Consider the following 16,929-nt stretch of genomic DNA (forward strand, 5'->3'; position numbering starts at 1 on the left):
GAAATTTCTTGCTCTGCATATATTGGCAGGAGATTTTTTTTTTTACGTTAAAGTTGTTTTATAGTATTAGAGGGGAAAATTAAGATTTCTTTTTCTTTGCCTTTTTACTTGCATTTCCAGCACTAGGAAAATACACCAGGAATGTGCAGGAAGTTGAGGTGCCGAGTCCCTTCCTAGGTGGCTGTGCCAGTGTCCGGCCGCCTCCTCAGCTCCTCTGGGTGACAACGGCGTTGGGGACATAGTGTGAGCATGTCCCACCTGGGGCGCTGGCAAAGCTGTTTTCAATCAAAAATGAATCAATTCCTTTCTTCCAACTGCTGCTTGTTCAGCGGGAGGTCTCCCAGAAATGTGGTGTGTAGAATCATTTAGGTTGGAAGAGACCCTCAAGATCATTGAGTCCAACCATAACCTAGATCTAGTAGTAACCCATGCCCATAAGAACTTCATGTGTACATCTTTTGAAGATGTCCAGGGATGGTATCCATTTAAGCAATATATTTTTTCATGTCAGGGGCTTCCAAGAAAGTAGTTTTCACTGATGTCCAGAGGGATCAAGGGTGGTTTGTAGCTGAGACTTGTTGGGCTGAGCTGCAGCAGGTTATAAGGCTCTTCTGACCCCTTTTATGGCTTTTTTTTTGCTAAGAAATGGGCAGCTGTTCTGCCCTGGTAGGTGCAACTTGCAGCCCACCTGCAGTTCAAGTGCTCCTCAGCTTGGCTACCTACAGCCCATCCCAGTTTGTCACCCTGATGAAAAGGAGTGAGTGGGACATCCCACCCAAGCCAGACCAAGCCTGTCCTCTCCTGATGGGACTGGAAGAACAGCCATCCCCAGCTTGGGGCTGCGAGATAGGCAAGGAAGGACACAGCAAGCTCATTTTCTGTTAGCTGATGGTTTATCAGATTGGAAATTGTGATGACTTAAAGGTGTCTGGGTTGACTTGTTGGACCAGTTTGCATGTTGGGATGGGAAAAACGCTGTAGACCAGGCAGTACAGACAGCAATGTGGTTTGGGGAGAGACTCTTCCATGGAGGCAGCTGTTTGCAGCGCTCCCACACAGAACTTAAGCGTAGGTTTTGCTGAGCCAAGTGTGCAATTGCAAGTGTGTATCCCCTTGGGAAATTTCCTTCTAAGCCTTTTTAAAGAAGTTTTGCAGGAAGGACCTTCATACAACATTGCAGCAGATACCTGTGATGTGGCTTGTGTTCAGCGTTCATGTACTTTGGGAATTTGGTCTAGAAAGTCAGCTGAGGGACCCGGGATGTCTCAGTCACCAGAAGTTTTTTGGTGCTGGTTTTTGTGAGGATAGAGCTCTCCTGGGGAATTATTTCTCATCTGCTTGTTCTTCACTTCCATGCATCTTTCTCTCTCCATCCCTTAACTCTCTCCCACTGAACTGGGATTCAGTGGGACTCTGTGAGTGGTAACTGGGCTCTATTTGACATAATACTTGTGTTGCAACGTTTTGTGTGCTGAGGGCAAAAGTCTGAATTAAAATGCTGTTTCATTTGATAAAAGTGAACAGAAAATGTTGTTGTAGTGTTGCCAGCATTTGATACTGTCATTGAATTATAAAGGCAGGAGAGCCTTGGCTTTGATTTCCCTGTCTCTGAGGCCTGTCACCCATGGAAGATGACCTCTGGGCATGCTTTAAGAAAGCTCTTGGAGCTTACAATGGTTTGCCTCAGACTTCAGGAGATGGGGCAGGTTGTTGCATGAGTCCCTGCAGCATGCAACAAGTTCTGAAGAAGCATAATAAGATAAATAAGGAGGATTTGGCTCCTCTGAATGTCAGCTCACTTCAGAGGCAGATGTTTTGCACTGGACCAGTCCCCTGTGCCTTCTCTCTGTCCACCACATGTCCCCTCTGGGGGGAACATTTTCTCCTTGGCTCGGAGAAGATCCCAGGGCTGGAGTCTGTCTTCTCTCAGGGCACCAAAATCATAGAATCATGGAATCATTTTGGTTGGAAAAGACCCTCAAGATCATTGAGTCCAACCGTTACCCCACCCCTGTCCCTGCCCCATGTCCCTGAGAACCTCATCTCTGTCTGTCCAACCCTCCAGGGATGGTGACTCCAGCACTGCCCTGGGCAGCCTGTTCCAATGCCCCACAGCCTTTTCCAGGAATAACTTGTTCCCAAGATCCAATCAACCTAAGGCAGCTCAGTTCATAGTTCTGGGAAACTGTGTCTTGGAGGTTTCTCTAAGCAGGCTGTGTACAAAACACATCATCATGGGACCACTCTGGAGCCTGCAGAGCTGTTGTACAGTGCACTCAGGTGCCTCCTGTTGTCATTGTCACCAACAGTGCCTTCCTCACATCCTGCTCACAGGCAAGGCCACCTGCACAGCTGGAAGAGTCACTTCTTTGGTGGAGCTGAATCCTTGAATGCAGGATGCAAATCCCTCATCATCTTAAATGGTGCCAAGTCCCATTTATTTCTGTCGCTCCTGTTGCAGAGGCAGAACAGAGGTGAAGGAAGCTGGTGTAGGAAGGGATGGCAGAGGTGGCTCCATGGTTTCTCTCTCCTGAGCAGGCTGCTTTGGCACCAGCCACATCTCGAGGCTGCAGATGTAATTGGAGGCTGTCAGGAGTAGGGTACCAGGCTGTGAAATGGGGTGAAAACATTCAAACTGACTTCTTTTGGAAGAACTGTCCGGGTAGGATTGCAGTACAAATGTTGGCAAATCAGTTGTTTAACCACTAAAACTCCTGAAAAGGAGCTGATATTTATACGGAGAAGATGTGTTTTAGCTCAGCGCACAAAAAGTTCGCACATGTTTGTAATCTGGCTATTTCTAAGGGCTCCAGCGGGGGGAAGGGGAGGATGGGGGGGAGCATCCTGACCCCCGCTCACAGCCACCATGTTTCTCTCCCCAGCGCCTGGTGCGGATGAACATGCCGATCTCACCTGAAGATTTAACCGTCCACTTCACATCCACGCTGATGGCCCTGATCCGCACTGCCCTGGAAATCAAACTGGCCTCAGGTGAGAGGGAGGTGACATTTCACAGCACACGTGGGCTCAAACCCCAACTTGGCTGTTGGCTTGGTGTCCTCCTCAAACCCCAGAAATCCTGCTCCAGGTGGAAATCCTATTTTTCTATTGCTTGCCAGTCACCTGCCTGCACCCAAGGGCCAGGTAGCTTTGGGGACAGGCACCGGAGGGGTCCTGAGCATTGCTCTGCCTTTGGGGTGACTGTAATCTGTTCGACCCGGTGATGAGATGTGGAGAGCCTTGGTTACAGAGTCTCTGTGCTTGGTGCTGTATAACAGAAACAGGAGTTTCCATACCTCTTTTCTAGACTATTCCAGCACGAGGAAAAAACAACAGCCCTTCCTCTCCAGTTGCTGTCTGCTGGCAGCAAAGCAGCGGCTCCAAGTGCCATGAACCGCCTTCTGCTATGAGATAAAGTTTAAGTGTTTAATCAGGCATATGCTTGTCTTCCCAATTAAACATTGCAATGTAATAAAATACACTGGCCTTTTCTCTGGGTCATTACACTGTTTAATCAGGCTGGCTGGGGTCAGAATCAAGGCATGACCAGGCAAAGCACCCTTGTACCCAATTTAAAAGCTTGCAGGAGGTAACAATGTTCTTATGAGGGAAGGGTGAGCAGGGTTAGGATGTTGTTCTTTCTTGAAGTGGTTTTAGGCCAGCCCTTCAACTTCTCTATATTGATACCTCCCTCATACGTTGCTTAAACTTTGCCCTTGAGATGCTTTGGGGAGGCGCTGCTGGAAGGAGACAAAACGTTGAGGTCACTGGGACTCCCCTGGGGAGCGACACCCAGTATCAGATACTCATTTCTAGGGGTGAATTTAGGACTGCCTGGAATTTTTAGGGAACAGCCTCTTATTTTAGTAAAAACCTCTAGATAAGGACAGCGAGAGTTTGTATTATTTTAGGACTCTGGTTACCTGTCAGCAATGGTAATCCAAACAGTTTTTCAGTTGAAAAAGGCTCCCCCCACCCTTTTGACTGCCCACTGGAAGGGAACCAGACATCAGAGCTCAGCTGACAATGCTGGATTCTTTCTAAGGTTTATATGTGCTGTGGCTTGTGAATTTTTGACCTATTTTGTTGTTCGGTGTTCTGTTTGAATAGGTTTCGGGTGCTACATTTAATTGAGTCTTTAGTGGGACTGACAGGCCCTTAATAAACACTCCCTAATGAGCCTCCATGTGGGAGTTCAAACCATGATGTAGCAGAGTACCCGGAGCCTCCTTCCATTACTTTTCTCTTAGAAAAATAATCTCTGTCATTCAGACGAACTACTTAATTGCCTACTGTGCTGTGCATTCATTTGGGAGCTGCCCTGTTGGCTTACATCCTCTTTAATCACTTTCCACTTGTGTATTGAGACCTCACTTTGGTCATTTTAATAACACCGCTGTATTCAGCTCTTTCTGGTTTATATTGAGATATAGCAGCTATTTGATGCTGCTGATACAGGAGAGTGTACCTCATTGCCAAAACTTCGGTGAGAGTTGTTGGTAGAAAGGGTTTATAATCAGTCATGGCATTGCTCATAGTCCAGCACCTCAGACCAGGTCCTGAGAGGTGCTGCTGCTTTCTGCTGACACTGTCCAGCACCTGCAGTCAGGTAGAATAAGTCTAAGCTTAAGTTTAGGCCCCAAGTAACAGCAGAGGGTCAGCAGGTTGAAGTGATGATGGTCCTGATGAGTTCATGGAGGACGTCACCAGTTCCCTTTGCAATGTAGTCACAGAATAGTTTGGGTCGAAGGGACCTTCCCAGCTCCCCCAGTGCCCCCCCTGCCATGAGCAGGGACATCTTCACCAGCTCAGGTTGCTCAGAGCCCCGTCCAGCCTGGCCTGGGATGTCTCCAGGGATGGTTCATCCACCACCTCTCTGGCCAACCGGTAGCTGGTGCCGCCTTGGTGCTCTGGAGAAGTGGGAGTTGGGAAATGCCTCCCCTGTGCTTGCTGTGAGAGTTGTGGTGTGTGCTGACAGGACAAGGGGTTTTCACTTTTCTTAATGTGCTCCTTTCTCTCCCCTCCCTTTCTGCAGGGGGTGTTAAACAGCACCAGTGTGACGCTGAGTTGAGAAAGGAGATCTCGCTGGTTTGGCCCAATCTGTCCCAGAAGACTCTGGATTTGCTGGTGCCTCCTCACAAACGTAAGTGGTTCATGGGGAAGCACCTACCCCATCCCAGCCACCCGAGAAGCCCATGGGAGGTTTGTCCTTCCTTGTCTGCTGTGTCCCCAGTCCCGTCTGGGTGCACAGAGGATGCAGCAAAGAAACCCAGTGCAGGTCAGCATTTAGGGATCCCCTGTTCCCAGCCCACACCTCCGCGCCACAGCCACATGAGGCACAGGGAAGCTGAGGCCACATTTAGGCCTGTCTTTCATTATGCTGCAGTAGATTTCCTGTACTTAGGAAAAAAAACAAACAAAAAACACCAGCTCCACGAAGGGACTGATGCCCTGTGTGGCCTCTTTCAGAGCTTTTTTTGTAGCTTTGGCTGCCTCCAGCCTGTGCATTACGGGACAGGAGAGCAACGTCTACCATCTAGGCTCCAGAAATATAGGAGAAGAAAAATAAAGGTTTCAGAGAACTTACAGCATCAGAAGTGAGGTATTTTGGGGCTAAAGGCCTTTGTGTTACTTGATGTCCTGGGTGAACGTGCTGAGAAAATGGGAAGTTATTATCTTGATTGGCCAAGACAAGGGCTCTGGATTTCTGATTAATGAGAAACTTCGCAGAGCAATAAAGGCATTGTTAATTAAGAAAAACGAGGGAGCTGAGGAGGTGCAAATCAGTGGGTAGTGACTGCTTAAGTATTTTCCTTCCCTTCTCTCTTGATGCCTCAATATGTGCTGCTTTAACTCTTCGCTCAGCTGCCATGCAGGGAAGGGCTGGTAGCAAAGCTGTGAGAAAAGACATCTGGAAAGGTGAAATACTCTTTAAATGTATATTAGCCCACTATGACCGAGGTGACTGTAATTCAAAGAAAAAGGAATAAGGCTTTTTTGTTGATAAAAAGCTGGCCATGGATCTGGTATTAATTTAGCAATTCTTGTGTCAGCAATCCTTACAATGCCACAGAGTTTTCCTGCCTGTCTTTTTTCTACATGGTCTCTGTGAACGTTTGAGAGCTAGAGATGGGCCATCCCCCACTTCTCTGTGTCTGTTTTGCCTCCTTATTTTAACATCTCCTCTCCTTTCTCCTTGTTTTTTATGCCTCTTTGTTGTTATTTCTTGTGGGTTTTTGACTTATTCTTCTCTTCTCCTGATCCTTTCCCCTTCCTCACCCGAACGTCTCTGCTGTGTTTCGCCCTCCTCCGGCAGCCGATGAGATGACCGTGGGGAAGGTCTACGCGGCGCTGATGATATTCGACTTCTACAAGCAGAACAAGAACAGCAGGGAACAAGTCCACCAGCCTGCCGGGGGCCTGTGCCAGGTACTCCGCCAAAATATGTTCTTCCCGCTCCTCCCTCTTGGGTAGTTTCTTCTCCAGTCTTGGGCAGCATCTCTTGTGAGAGTCACCAGCGCATTTCATATAGAAAGTCTGGATGCTCGTCCAGGCGGGATTTGAAAACACTGTCTCAAAAACACCCAGATATTAGGAAAAAAAAATATCTTGCGGCTGCCTTTTCCAGTAGGACTGGAAAGATGTTTTCCAAAAAATGTCAAGAGACATTCGGCAGGCTAAGTCCTGTTTGCAGAAATGGCCTAGGGATTGCAACACACCAAAAGATTTCTTTGGAACACCAAAGAATGGGTGAAAGCTGGTGCTAGTTTGGCTATAACGTGTTGAAGTTACTTTAGAAAATGGGAATTATTCGAAATCGTTTTGGTTCTAATAGATTTGAAAATTTTTACAATTTCTTGAAAATATTCTCACCCGACTGGCTTGGGATTGAAACCCCAATGGTTTCCGATAGGACAGATACCCACTGATTTCATGATCATCCAGCTGATCTCCAGCTTGGGCTGTCTGTCTGTCTGTCTCGCAGACAGGAGGCTGGAGCAGACCCAGGGACACAATGGGCCGGCTGAATCTTGCCACATCAGTGTATGAAATCCCTGCTGTGCCCTGGTGGTGGGGGAATACTTGTTAGAGGGAAGGGGGATTGCAGCAGAGCTGAGGGCGGCACTTGTCCTTCAGAGCCTCTTCCAGCCATGGGAAGGTTGGGATGTCCTGTCCTTTCCGCTGGGCTGATCTTTCAAAGTGACAAATGGGCATTTTATTAACTAGAAAACATACTGCAGACTGTCTTCTCCATACAAAGCTCTGTCTCTGACAACCTTTCCTTGTGCTTGGCAGCCTGGACCGGTGTCGCTCTTCCACCCCCTGAAGGCCACTTTGGAGCAGACCCAGCCGGCAGCATTCAGCAACGCCAAGGCGTTCCTCCGCCAGAAGAGCTCAGCCTCACTCAACAACGGGGGCGCCTTGTGAGTACCCCCCGACCTCCCCACCAAAACTGTAACGCCAAGGGGGAACACACTGGCCGTAGACACCAACCCCAACCGCTGCTGGTTCAGTAGCTCTGGAGGTGGGAGCCCACAGCTGGTGACACCAAGACCAGCAGCCCCTTCATGCCATGGCTGGGACAGTTTCCTACCAAAATGTCTCCATGTGGCTTTGCTTCCTGCTGTGCCTCATGGGCAGCTATCTTTGTGGTGGTAGCGTTGGGTTCTCCAGAGCTACGTGTTTTCTTAATGGTCTCCTCTACATTTTAATTGGAGAACTTTCCGTTGTGGCTGGTCTTAAGCGTGAGTTTACTTAGAGGAATTTGGGATCGTTGCAAAACAACTAAGCAAAAACCAGCCACCAATACAGTGAGTTTTTTGGAGTAAAAAGGTCATTGTGAACAAAAAAGTCCTGCAAGCTCATGGCTCTTGGTAGCACCAAGAGCTTCTTGGGACTTTCCAGGACAGAATCTGGTTGGACAAAACAATTCCTCCACAGAGAGCTTCCCAAACGCTTACAGTAACAGTGATCCCTAATCAATTCTCCATTTCCTGCTCCTCTTCAGGTGACTTTCCTCTGGGTGACAAGTGCTGTGGACTTTTAGTGATAGACATCTGAGGTTTCAGTGTCCCAAATGACCCTGACGGGGAAACTGACACCAGACTCAAGAGTTAAACCCAAGGCCATTTGTACCACTGTATATTCAGAGAATGTACTTCAGTATTTGTTGGGCCAATGCCATTCAGGGCTATTCATCTAATGAGTCTTGCATACATAATTTGCCCAAACTCCAGAATTCTCAATTTTTCTTTGCAGAACTTAAGCTGTAGAAGTTTGCTTTCCTTAGTTACTGAAAAACAACCAACCAACCAACAATGTGTTGCCTGGTTTAACTTCTCTGTCACTTGTGGGATCTTCAGGCTATATAGAAAGTGGCCCTGGCAAAACCCGGGGGACCTCATAGCTTCACCAGCAGGTGTGCCTACCCTGCAGCCAGTTTCACAAGTAGAACCTCCAAGGGTATCTGAGCGGTTTAGCTCACAATAAGGTCAGTAAAATCCCTCTCTTCTTTCTGACAGGCCAGCCCCAGAGGGGGGGATCAAAGAGTCCAGTTCTTGGGGGACCCAACGCACCCAGGACGTGTTTTATGAAACCAGAACACCAGCTTTTGAACGAGGCCACTCAGAAGAAATCCCCATTGAACGGGTGAGTAAACAGGTGAAGACAGACTGAAATGCAGTAAATTTTAATAGGTATCTGGTTACATGCTTCCCTGAGAGCTGAAGAGGTCTTTTGCCCCTTGAGTCAAACATTGTTCTCTCTTACAATCCAAAGTTTGCTTGAATGTTATGGAAAAAATCCAAACCTGACAGATGTGTATGTGGACACGCTTTCCCTGGAATTAGGTGCCTGCTGCTATAGGTTACTTAGGGTTAGTATCTCCAAGTTGTCCCTTTGTCTCAATCTCATTGTCATTAGTGTACAAACTCAGAGGAGAGGTCTCACAGGTCAGAGATGGTGGAAGAGCTTGGCCCATTCATGTCCTTGTTGAAGACAGCACTGTAGATAAAGTAAGCTCTTTCTTAGAATCATAGAATCATTCTGATTGGAAAAGATCCCCAAGATCAAGTCCAACTGTTAACCCACCCCTGGCACTACCCCATGTCCCTGAGAACCTCATCTCTGTCTGTTCAACCCCTCCAGGGATGGTGACTCCAGCACTGCCCTGGGCAGCCTGTTCCAATGCCCCACAGCCCTTTGGGGAAGAAATTGTTCCCCACATCCAACCTCAACCTCCCCTGGCGCAACTTGAGGCCGTTTCCTCTGCTCCTGGTGCTTGTTCCTGGGGAGCAGAGCCCGTCCCCCCCTGGCTCCAAGCTCCTTTCAGGCAGTTCAGAGATCAGAAGGTCTCCCCTCAGCTCCTGTTCTCCAGCTGAACCCCCAGGTCCCTCAGCCGCTCCCATCACACTTGTGCTCCAGATGCTTCACCAGCTCCATTGACCTTCTCTAAATTTTCTCCCAGCTTCTCTTCACAATTGAATTGAACTTAGCAGAAGCTTGCTCAAATGAAGCCTTCAAAGCTGATGTTCACATTCTTGCTACTGAAACCATTTCTTCTTTCTGTCAGGTGGTAGAAATGAGAGAAATCAGCCCCACGCTTGCCAATGGAGAGCACCAACCAGGCCTGGAGAGCCAGGGGCGAGCAGCTTCCATGCCGCGCCTGGCTGCCGAAACTCAGGTGAGTGAGGAGGCTTTTCTGGTGGTGGGACATGGAGAGTGGGTCGGGAACTCAGTCTCTTCTCTCCGCTTGCTATGTTGCTGGAAGTTATTTGTGAATATTTGTTTTAGAATATATTTGCTGAACCTGGAGACAAGTAACAAGCCTTTGTGCTTGGACGGCAGGTATTCATAGAATCACAGAATGGTTTGGGTTGAAGGGACCTTCCCAGCTCCCCCAGTGCCCCCCCTGCCATGAGCAGGGACATCTTCACCAGCTCAGGTTGCTCAGAGCCCCGTCCAGCCTGGCCTGGGATGTCTCCAGGGATGGTTCATCCACCACCTCTCTGGGCTGTTCCAGTGTAATAGATTCATGTGTAGACACAGTGTTTCCTCCATTTTATTTCTCCCTGGTGGCAGCAAAGTGACCCAGAGAAATCCCTCTGGCTGGACACCTACCCAAGAGTGGCTGTTCTCATTAACCAGGGGCAATACTGTTTGCCAGCCTGTATTCCTGAAGGCATAATTTTCCACCATCTATCCGGACAGGCAGCCAAGGCATGCTCCTGTGCCCTGGCTGTCAAAAAAGCTGGAGAAGTGCGGTGATTCTCTGTGATGAATGTAGTAGGCACAGAAAACACCAGGCAGCCTGTGCCTGGAAGGCTTCGCTGAGACACTAAGCAGCCTCTCTGTTTTTATTCTCTTCCCATAGTATTTAGCATAGACCATATTGTGACTTTGGTCAGTAAAATCTCGTTGAGGATTTCCCTTCTTTCAATTCTTGTAAAGAAACCTCCCCATTAGAGTTGACTTTTACAGCAACCTGTGGACGCTCCTGATTGCATAGGGTGTCATAGTTTATCCCCGATCATTTTTGGGCATTTCACATGTTCATTGCTAGCTCATTGTCCCAGATACTCCCCGATCACTGTCCTGTGTATCAGAACATCTCACCACTCGTAGCTGTGTCTCTCATTCCAAGGGCCTGATCCATACACTCAGGAGTGAGCAGCCCGTGGGCTGTTCCCGTTGCTCTCCATGGGAAGCAGAATGTGAAAGATGTGCTGCACCCCAAAACTAAAAGCCTGTGTGCTGCAGATGCAGCAATAGCTCCAGCAGGTATCATCTCTTTGCTCACGTGCTCAGGCTGGTATAAGCTGCGTTTCATCAGCGAGCAAAATTCCCAGCTGGCTGCAGAACCTGCAGTCTTTGTACTGGAGCTGCATTCTCCGTGTTATCAGGAGCACCACTCAACATGCTTAATAAATGAAACAGACCCCAAAGCAGAGCCATAGCCCCTCCCTTCCCCCTTCCCAGAACAATGTTGTCTTTTATTCCAGACCACAAGCAGCATCTCTTCTCCCAAGGCATGAGCCTTTCCTGGGGAAACTCCTCTGCATTGCAGCCAGATATTTGCAGACATGAGTTCCCCAGGACACGGCTGCCCCACGTGAAAGCTGCTTAATCTCGTTATGAATCAGGCCCGTAATACCCGAGCAGATCTAACCTCATTTAATAATGCAATGTTTTGGTGGTTGTAGCTTCAGCTAATTAACCGATGTACTTTCTGTGTGTGTCTCCCCCTCCATCCCCTCCACCCTCCCTCTCACATGCTGCTTCTGCTCCCCTAAACTCTGAATTCTTTATAACTCTTATTTGCAATGCTTTCTGTTTCTGGATGTCTCCCTTTCTGTTTGCCTGTCATTCCTCTATCTTTTTATGTTCCACTTTTTAAAAAAACCCTTCTAATCTCACCTCTTCCCCCCTCTTTGCTGTCCTCCCCTGTCACCTCCCCTCCCTTGTCGTCATCGTGTCTGCTGCACATCTGCCGTGATGTCTGACACTGGCTGTACTGTGGGGCTGCTTCAAATAATGTCTCTCATCTTGTCCGAATTGTTTGCAGAGGAGCAAAGCACGGTCACCTGGGAGTTACCTAGCAGTATGTAGTTTGCACTAAGTTGTATCATATTAAATTCATATTAAGAAATAATTAACCTTCCTTAACCCTTTACTTTCCCCCCTTCTCATTTGGAGTCCAATCTTGCACCGACGCAGCCGCTATCTCTTTCCACTTTGCCGCAGTCCCCTCGATGCACAGTTGCACGCCGCACGCTGTAACAGCAGGGACTTTTTGTTTGGTTTGCCTATTTCTTTGGTTTTTTTGTATGCCTTGTTGCACAGGAATTTAGGAAGTGAAAACAATTGGTTTGGTGATGAAGAAGCAATTAGTAACTCTCGGAGGGGTTATGGTGTAGTCTCCCAAGGCTTGTGGGGAGGCTGTGCGTGCCATGCGAACGTAACGAGAGCATTGTTGGAATTTATGGAAAGGGTATTCATCACTTTGCCGCTTCTCATTAGTGTCAATAGGGACTTTTGTCTTTGGAATAAGCACAAAACCAAGTCCAAAGTCCGAAAAGAAATGTTAATTTCTTATCACTTTGGCTGGATTTTTTGTCAGGAAATTTCTGTTGCCTTCGTCCTGGCACCTCCTATGTGGATTTTTGAAATCCGGATAAGTGTTTTTAGTGGGAAGTATTCTCACTTTTCACTCTTTTGCCCATCACACCATTCAGTTTACAGAACCTCTCTGCCTTCCTCCATCTTCAGGCTCAACAATAAGCAAGGAGAACAAACGTATAATTTCTTGCCCACAGAGTAAGGGCCACCAGAAGAGACAAACGCAGGACACCGTGAGCCCAGGGATGCCCCGTTGTCCCTGTGCCCCCCGAAACCAGCAGCATCTGCCTTGTGCCCCTGAGAAACCTTCCAGCTCCACCACTCCGCCTTGCTCTGTGCTGGGAAGCACCAAAATTTGGGTAACTGCCTAGCAAGAGAGCACCAGACAAAAATTCAGCCCAGACTCCAACTTGGCACGGATGATAATCCACCTGCAATAGCCCGATGGGAGGGAGAGCGGTTCTTTCCACTCAAAATAAGGGGCAGAGCTGCGAAACAACTGGCTTGACGTTGTGCAAATAGCACGGGGCACCAGAGATCTGAATTGCAGGATAAGCAAATAAAATAGCATAGACAGTAAAAATAATACAGGGCTCTTTGGAAAGGTTACAGTGAACAAAGTAAATGTTCTGCAAGAAGCGTTGTTGGAGGCATATATTGGATTGTGAATGAAACACGTGTAAGAGCTGAGGGACCTGGGGGGGATATCTTGAGCTCTTTCCCCATCAGGCTGGACCACTGTCCTCCAAGGTTGGTCCTCTGCCACCAGTTTTGATGCTGTGGTGGACCACGGAAGGCTCCAGAGGATGGATGAAGCTCTATCTCCACCACAGAGCCAGCTGGAGGCCAGCAGAATGACAGAGAAGGACACGTGGGGATTGTCCTCGTGTTCTGAGCTTTACCCCTGGGCAGTAGGGAAGGGAAAGGCTGTGTGAATAGCTGTCCTGCAGTCTTGGTTTCTGCAGAGCATCTTTGTGAGGTTTTGAGCCAAAAGGGAAGGGAGAAGCGTCTGGAGCTGTTGCTGGCCCTGGGACAGGACCCAGCAGTGCCTGTGTGAGATGGTGTTACTGTGCTCAGCATCCAAATGTTTGGCCACAGATGATTTGAAAACAGCATTAGCAAACACCGATAGTCATTTTTAGAGAAGTCGTGGTAGAATTGCAGGACACACACACTATCCTACTTGGCCCAGCCACAAGGGCTTCAAGGAGTGATGGTGGTTTAAACGTTTGATGTGAATTGTCTTCAATTGCAGGGAGATAGAAGTAATAATGTTTTGGTGGCTTGGCCTGTCCCTTGCCCACTTATTCTTGATTTTTATTCCCTCTCCATGTGACACCCAGCAACGCTTTCCCGCTTTCCTCTTTGGAGTTGCTTTGGGATGACCTTGTGCCCTGAAGCAGCTTTAGGCGACACTGGTCTTGGAGAATCACCTTTGAGATGCTTGGCTGTCGTGCTGCCCTCTGCCCCTGCTCACCTCCTGGTGACTCCTGTGCCGCTGTGTTTGGTGTGACACGTTGCACATCGCTCTGCGCCCGTGGCACCTGCGGGTTGGTGCTCTGCTAAAAGTAAAGCCCATTTCAGCAAACCGAGAGCACATTCGCTCCTCCACCTTTAGCACCACTCAATCTACCATCCCACAAGTCCTTCTGCCCAGTCTAGTTACACCCAATTAACTATTTTCCTCCTTCCCCTCCTTGCCCCTTTCTCTTGCTGTAAAACCCTCCCCATGGTGGGAAGCGAGAGCCGAGCAGGGCGCAGCGCCAGCCCTCACCCTGCTCCATGTCTCCGTCTGCCTTGCAGCCCATCCCGGACACGAGCCCCATGAAACGCTCCGTCTCCACGCTGACCCCGCAGCGGCCTCACCCCATGCACCTCTATGAGTACTCCTTGGAGCGCATGCCGCCGGAGCAAGGGCATCACCACCACCACCACCGCTGCCACCGGCGGAAAGAGAAGAAGCAGAAGTCCTTGGACAGGTCCCCCCATCAGCTGGCCGACGGAGAAGCTGGTAAGTGCTTTGCAAACAAGGATTTGTCCATCGTCCTCCTCTCTTTGTGATGCACAGCGGTCATTGGATGTGCTTTGGGGTCCTGTCTGCACGGACCTCCCATGTCTGCATGGACCTCTGTTGGACAAGACCAACAAGACCTCCCTGCCCCATACTTGGGAGTTCCTCCCATGTTGGTGCCTCCCAACCAATGTTCTTCTTTCAGTGGCCCAGTCTGGTGAGTCTTCTTCCAAGGACAAGAAGCAGGAACGTGGCCGATCCCAAGAGAGGAAGCAACACTCTTCCTCCTCCTCTGAAAAGCAGCGTTTCTACTCCTGTGACCGCTATGGCAGCCGGGACCGTTCTCAGCCCAAGTCTGCAGATCAGAGCAGACCCACCTCACCCAATGGAGGCCCAGAGCAAGGTCCACACAGACAGGTGAGAAGGTGCAGGGTGGGAAGAGAGCCCTAAGGTCTTCCAGGGATGTATGCACCTTTTCTATGTTTTGCTTAAAATAAAGGAGGCAGAGCAGGGAAGGAAGGCCGGGCAGTAGGAGATAAAGCCTTTGAGGTCCTGCTTGGTACTTCACATCCAAGACAGGGATGCAAATGTCACTTGGTGGCTCTTTAGCAGCCACCTGTAGAGCGAGGGACCCCACTGCCAAGGACACCCTTGCTCCCTGTTCAAGCAGAGCAGCCGGGGAGATGGGACTATGGGTCTAGAGCAGTAAGGCTGAAATGTGGGGAAAACAGAGAAAGGAGAGGGTGAAAATGAAAGAAGAGAAAGGCCAAGTCTTGCTTTCCAGGCTGTGAAAGATGGGAGGTGTTGGCCCAGCAGCAAATGCCACATCGGTCCCTGATGCTTGCAGAGCCGGGGCTGCAGTGAGGGACACCCCCACTGCTCCCCAAAAAACACGGGGTTTGCATCTTCTTCTGATAGATAGGACACGGCTCATGGCAACTGCTGCTGAAGTAGCCTCTGCACCCAGCACTGCCTGGCTTATCCTCAAAACTCTGCTGGAAAATCCCAGCAGAACAGCACAAGCGTTGACTGACAGCCCAACAAGCAACAACCTGATGGTTTTTATAGGAAGGAAAAGCCGCTCTTTAAAAATTAAAGGTCTGGCCTCAAAATGTTAGGTCACGAAAGGCTGAGGGCTTTTTAAAACACACTCACAGGGCTATTCATGTGCTGCCCTGGGAGAATGGAAGCAGAAATGCCAAAACAAGAGCCTGTCCCTCTCACTCATGGCATTTTTTAATTTGCTGTAGCTTAGCTCACTCCCACATGTTTCTATTAGTAACTCTGGAAGCTGCCAGACTTCTATAACATTCAAAAATCCAGTGTCTGATATTAAAGAGAAAGTGAACAATTTTTCTTTAAGGAACCCTCTTGTTAAAGTTAAAGCACACCCAAAAAGCTTGTGGGTTTTTTTTTCAGAAAGTGGCTATTTAATTAAAATACATTTCATTTCCCAAAACTATCAAAAAATTGTCTGCCCCAAATCCTCCTTCCACATAACCCAGTTTTGTCCACAAAGATGCTCCCCAACATCAGCATTCACAACCATCGGGTGAAGTTCTGCCAAAATCCCCCCCAAAGCCAAGAGTGCTGTTTTGCAAAATTGTATTTGCAAAACAATAAAAGAAACCCAAACCATACCGTATGCTTTTGAGCTGCTCCCGCCTAGTTCAGGTAAGGCGCATGTCGAGCCCGTGTATGGTGTGGATGCCTTTCCTCCGGACAGTGTCCCCTTCTGTTGGAGTCCTACCGATGCTCTGATCGTTTCTGTTCTTATCTACTGCTTGCAGAACTTTAGTTCTCCAGCTCTTTACATCTCGTGTTGAATGATTTCTCAAGAACCTCCTCCCCCTAACTGTGCTTGTCTAAACTCTCTCTTTTTTGCTTTTCTTTCCTCTTGTGACTTGTCTCTCCCTCTTGTTGCTTCTCCTTCTGTTTGATACCTGCCTGCCTTTGTGTTTGTCTGGTGTTTCCCTTTTTTATTTTTTGATTTGCTTTGTTCCAATTTTTATGTAGGGCAGTGGTTCAGTTAATGGGAGCCCCTTGCTGTCGACATCTGGTGCTAGTACCCCATGCCGGGGCCGGAGGCAGCTCCCACAGACTCCACTGACCCCCCGCCCCAGCATCACTTACAAGACCGCTAACTCCTCGCCCGTGCACTTCACCAGTTTCCAAACCGGCCTCCCCACTTTCTCCCCGGGACGTCTGAGCCGTGGTTTATCCGAGCACAACGCGCTGCTGCGGGGGGAGCAGCAGCCCACCCCGCCGGCGGTGGCCCGCATCGGCTCCGACCCCTACCTGGGCCACCGCGATGACGGTGACAGCCCCTACCGCGCCGTGCCGGAGGACACGCTCACCTTCGAGGAGGCGGTGGCCACCAACTCGGGACGCTCCTCAAGGACTTCTTACGTCTCCTCCTTGACCTCCCAGTCTCACCAGATCCGCAGGGTGCCCAACGGGTACCACTACACGCTGGGGCTCAACGCGGGCTCCGGGACTGGCACCAGAGGACGTAGCTACTACCACGAAGCCGACGAGGATGACTGGTGCTAGCGGCGTGGCGGAGCCCCTCGAGGTGTGCGCGTTTAAAATCGATGAGTTTTATCATCTGGAAGGCTGCGTGCTCCCACGCGCGCCGTGCCCGGGGCCGGAGGGACCCGCGGGGCAGCCCCCGATGCGAGAACTGCTCTGCCTCCGCTCCGGAGACGCTCCTGCAGCCCTTATCCTTATTTTTCCCCTTTTCTTTTTCTTTTTCCTTTTTATTTTTCACTAGACAAACGGAGGAAGAAGGCTCCTTCCTT

At 49.2% G+C, this 16,929-nt stretch overlaps 1 protein-coding gene across 1 annotated transcript in view; it reads left to right on the forward strand.

Moving 5' to 3' along the window:
* LOC309447442 (voltage-dependent N-type calcium channel subunit alpha-1B-like) overlaps window positions 1–16,681 on the forward strand; it is a gene marked incomplete at both ends in the record, with an annotated part of 271,855 nt that extends 255,174 nt beyond the window's left edge. Inside the window, 10 exons of the mRNA XM_082068050.1 lie at window positions 2,883–2,991; window positions 5,036–5,143; window positions 6,317–6,429; window positions 7,297–7,424; window positions 8,523–8,649; window positions 9,572–9,682; window positions 11,564–11,599; window positions 13,921–14,128; window positions 14,334–14,545; window positions 16,145–16,681. Of these exons, the coding sequence (XP_081924176.1) occupies window positions 2,883–2,991; window positions 5,036–5,143; window positions 6,317–6,429; window positions 7,297–7,424; window positions 8,523–8,649; window positions 9,572–9,682; window positions 11,564–11,599; window positions 13,921–14,128; window positions 14,334–14,545; window positions 16,145–16,681 (1,689 nt within the window). The remainder of the gene's footprint in view (window positions 1–2,882; window positions 2,992–5,035; window positions 5,144–6,316; window positions 6,430–7,296; window positions 7,425–8,522; window positions 8,650–9,571; window positions 9,683–11,563; window positions 11,600–13,920; window positions 14,129–14,333; window positions 14,546–16,144) is intronic.
* Between the last annotated feature and the right edge of the window lie 248 nt (window positions 16,682–16,929).

The sequence above is a fragment of the Streptopelia decaocto genome, assembly GCF_964273445.1.
Source record: "Streptopelia decaocto genome assembly, chromosome: 17".
NCBI lineage: Eukaryota > Metazoa > Chordata > Aves > Columbiformes > Columbidae > Streptopelia > Streptopelia decaocto.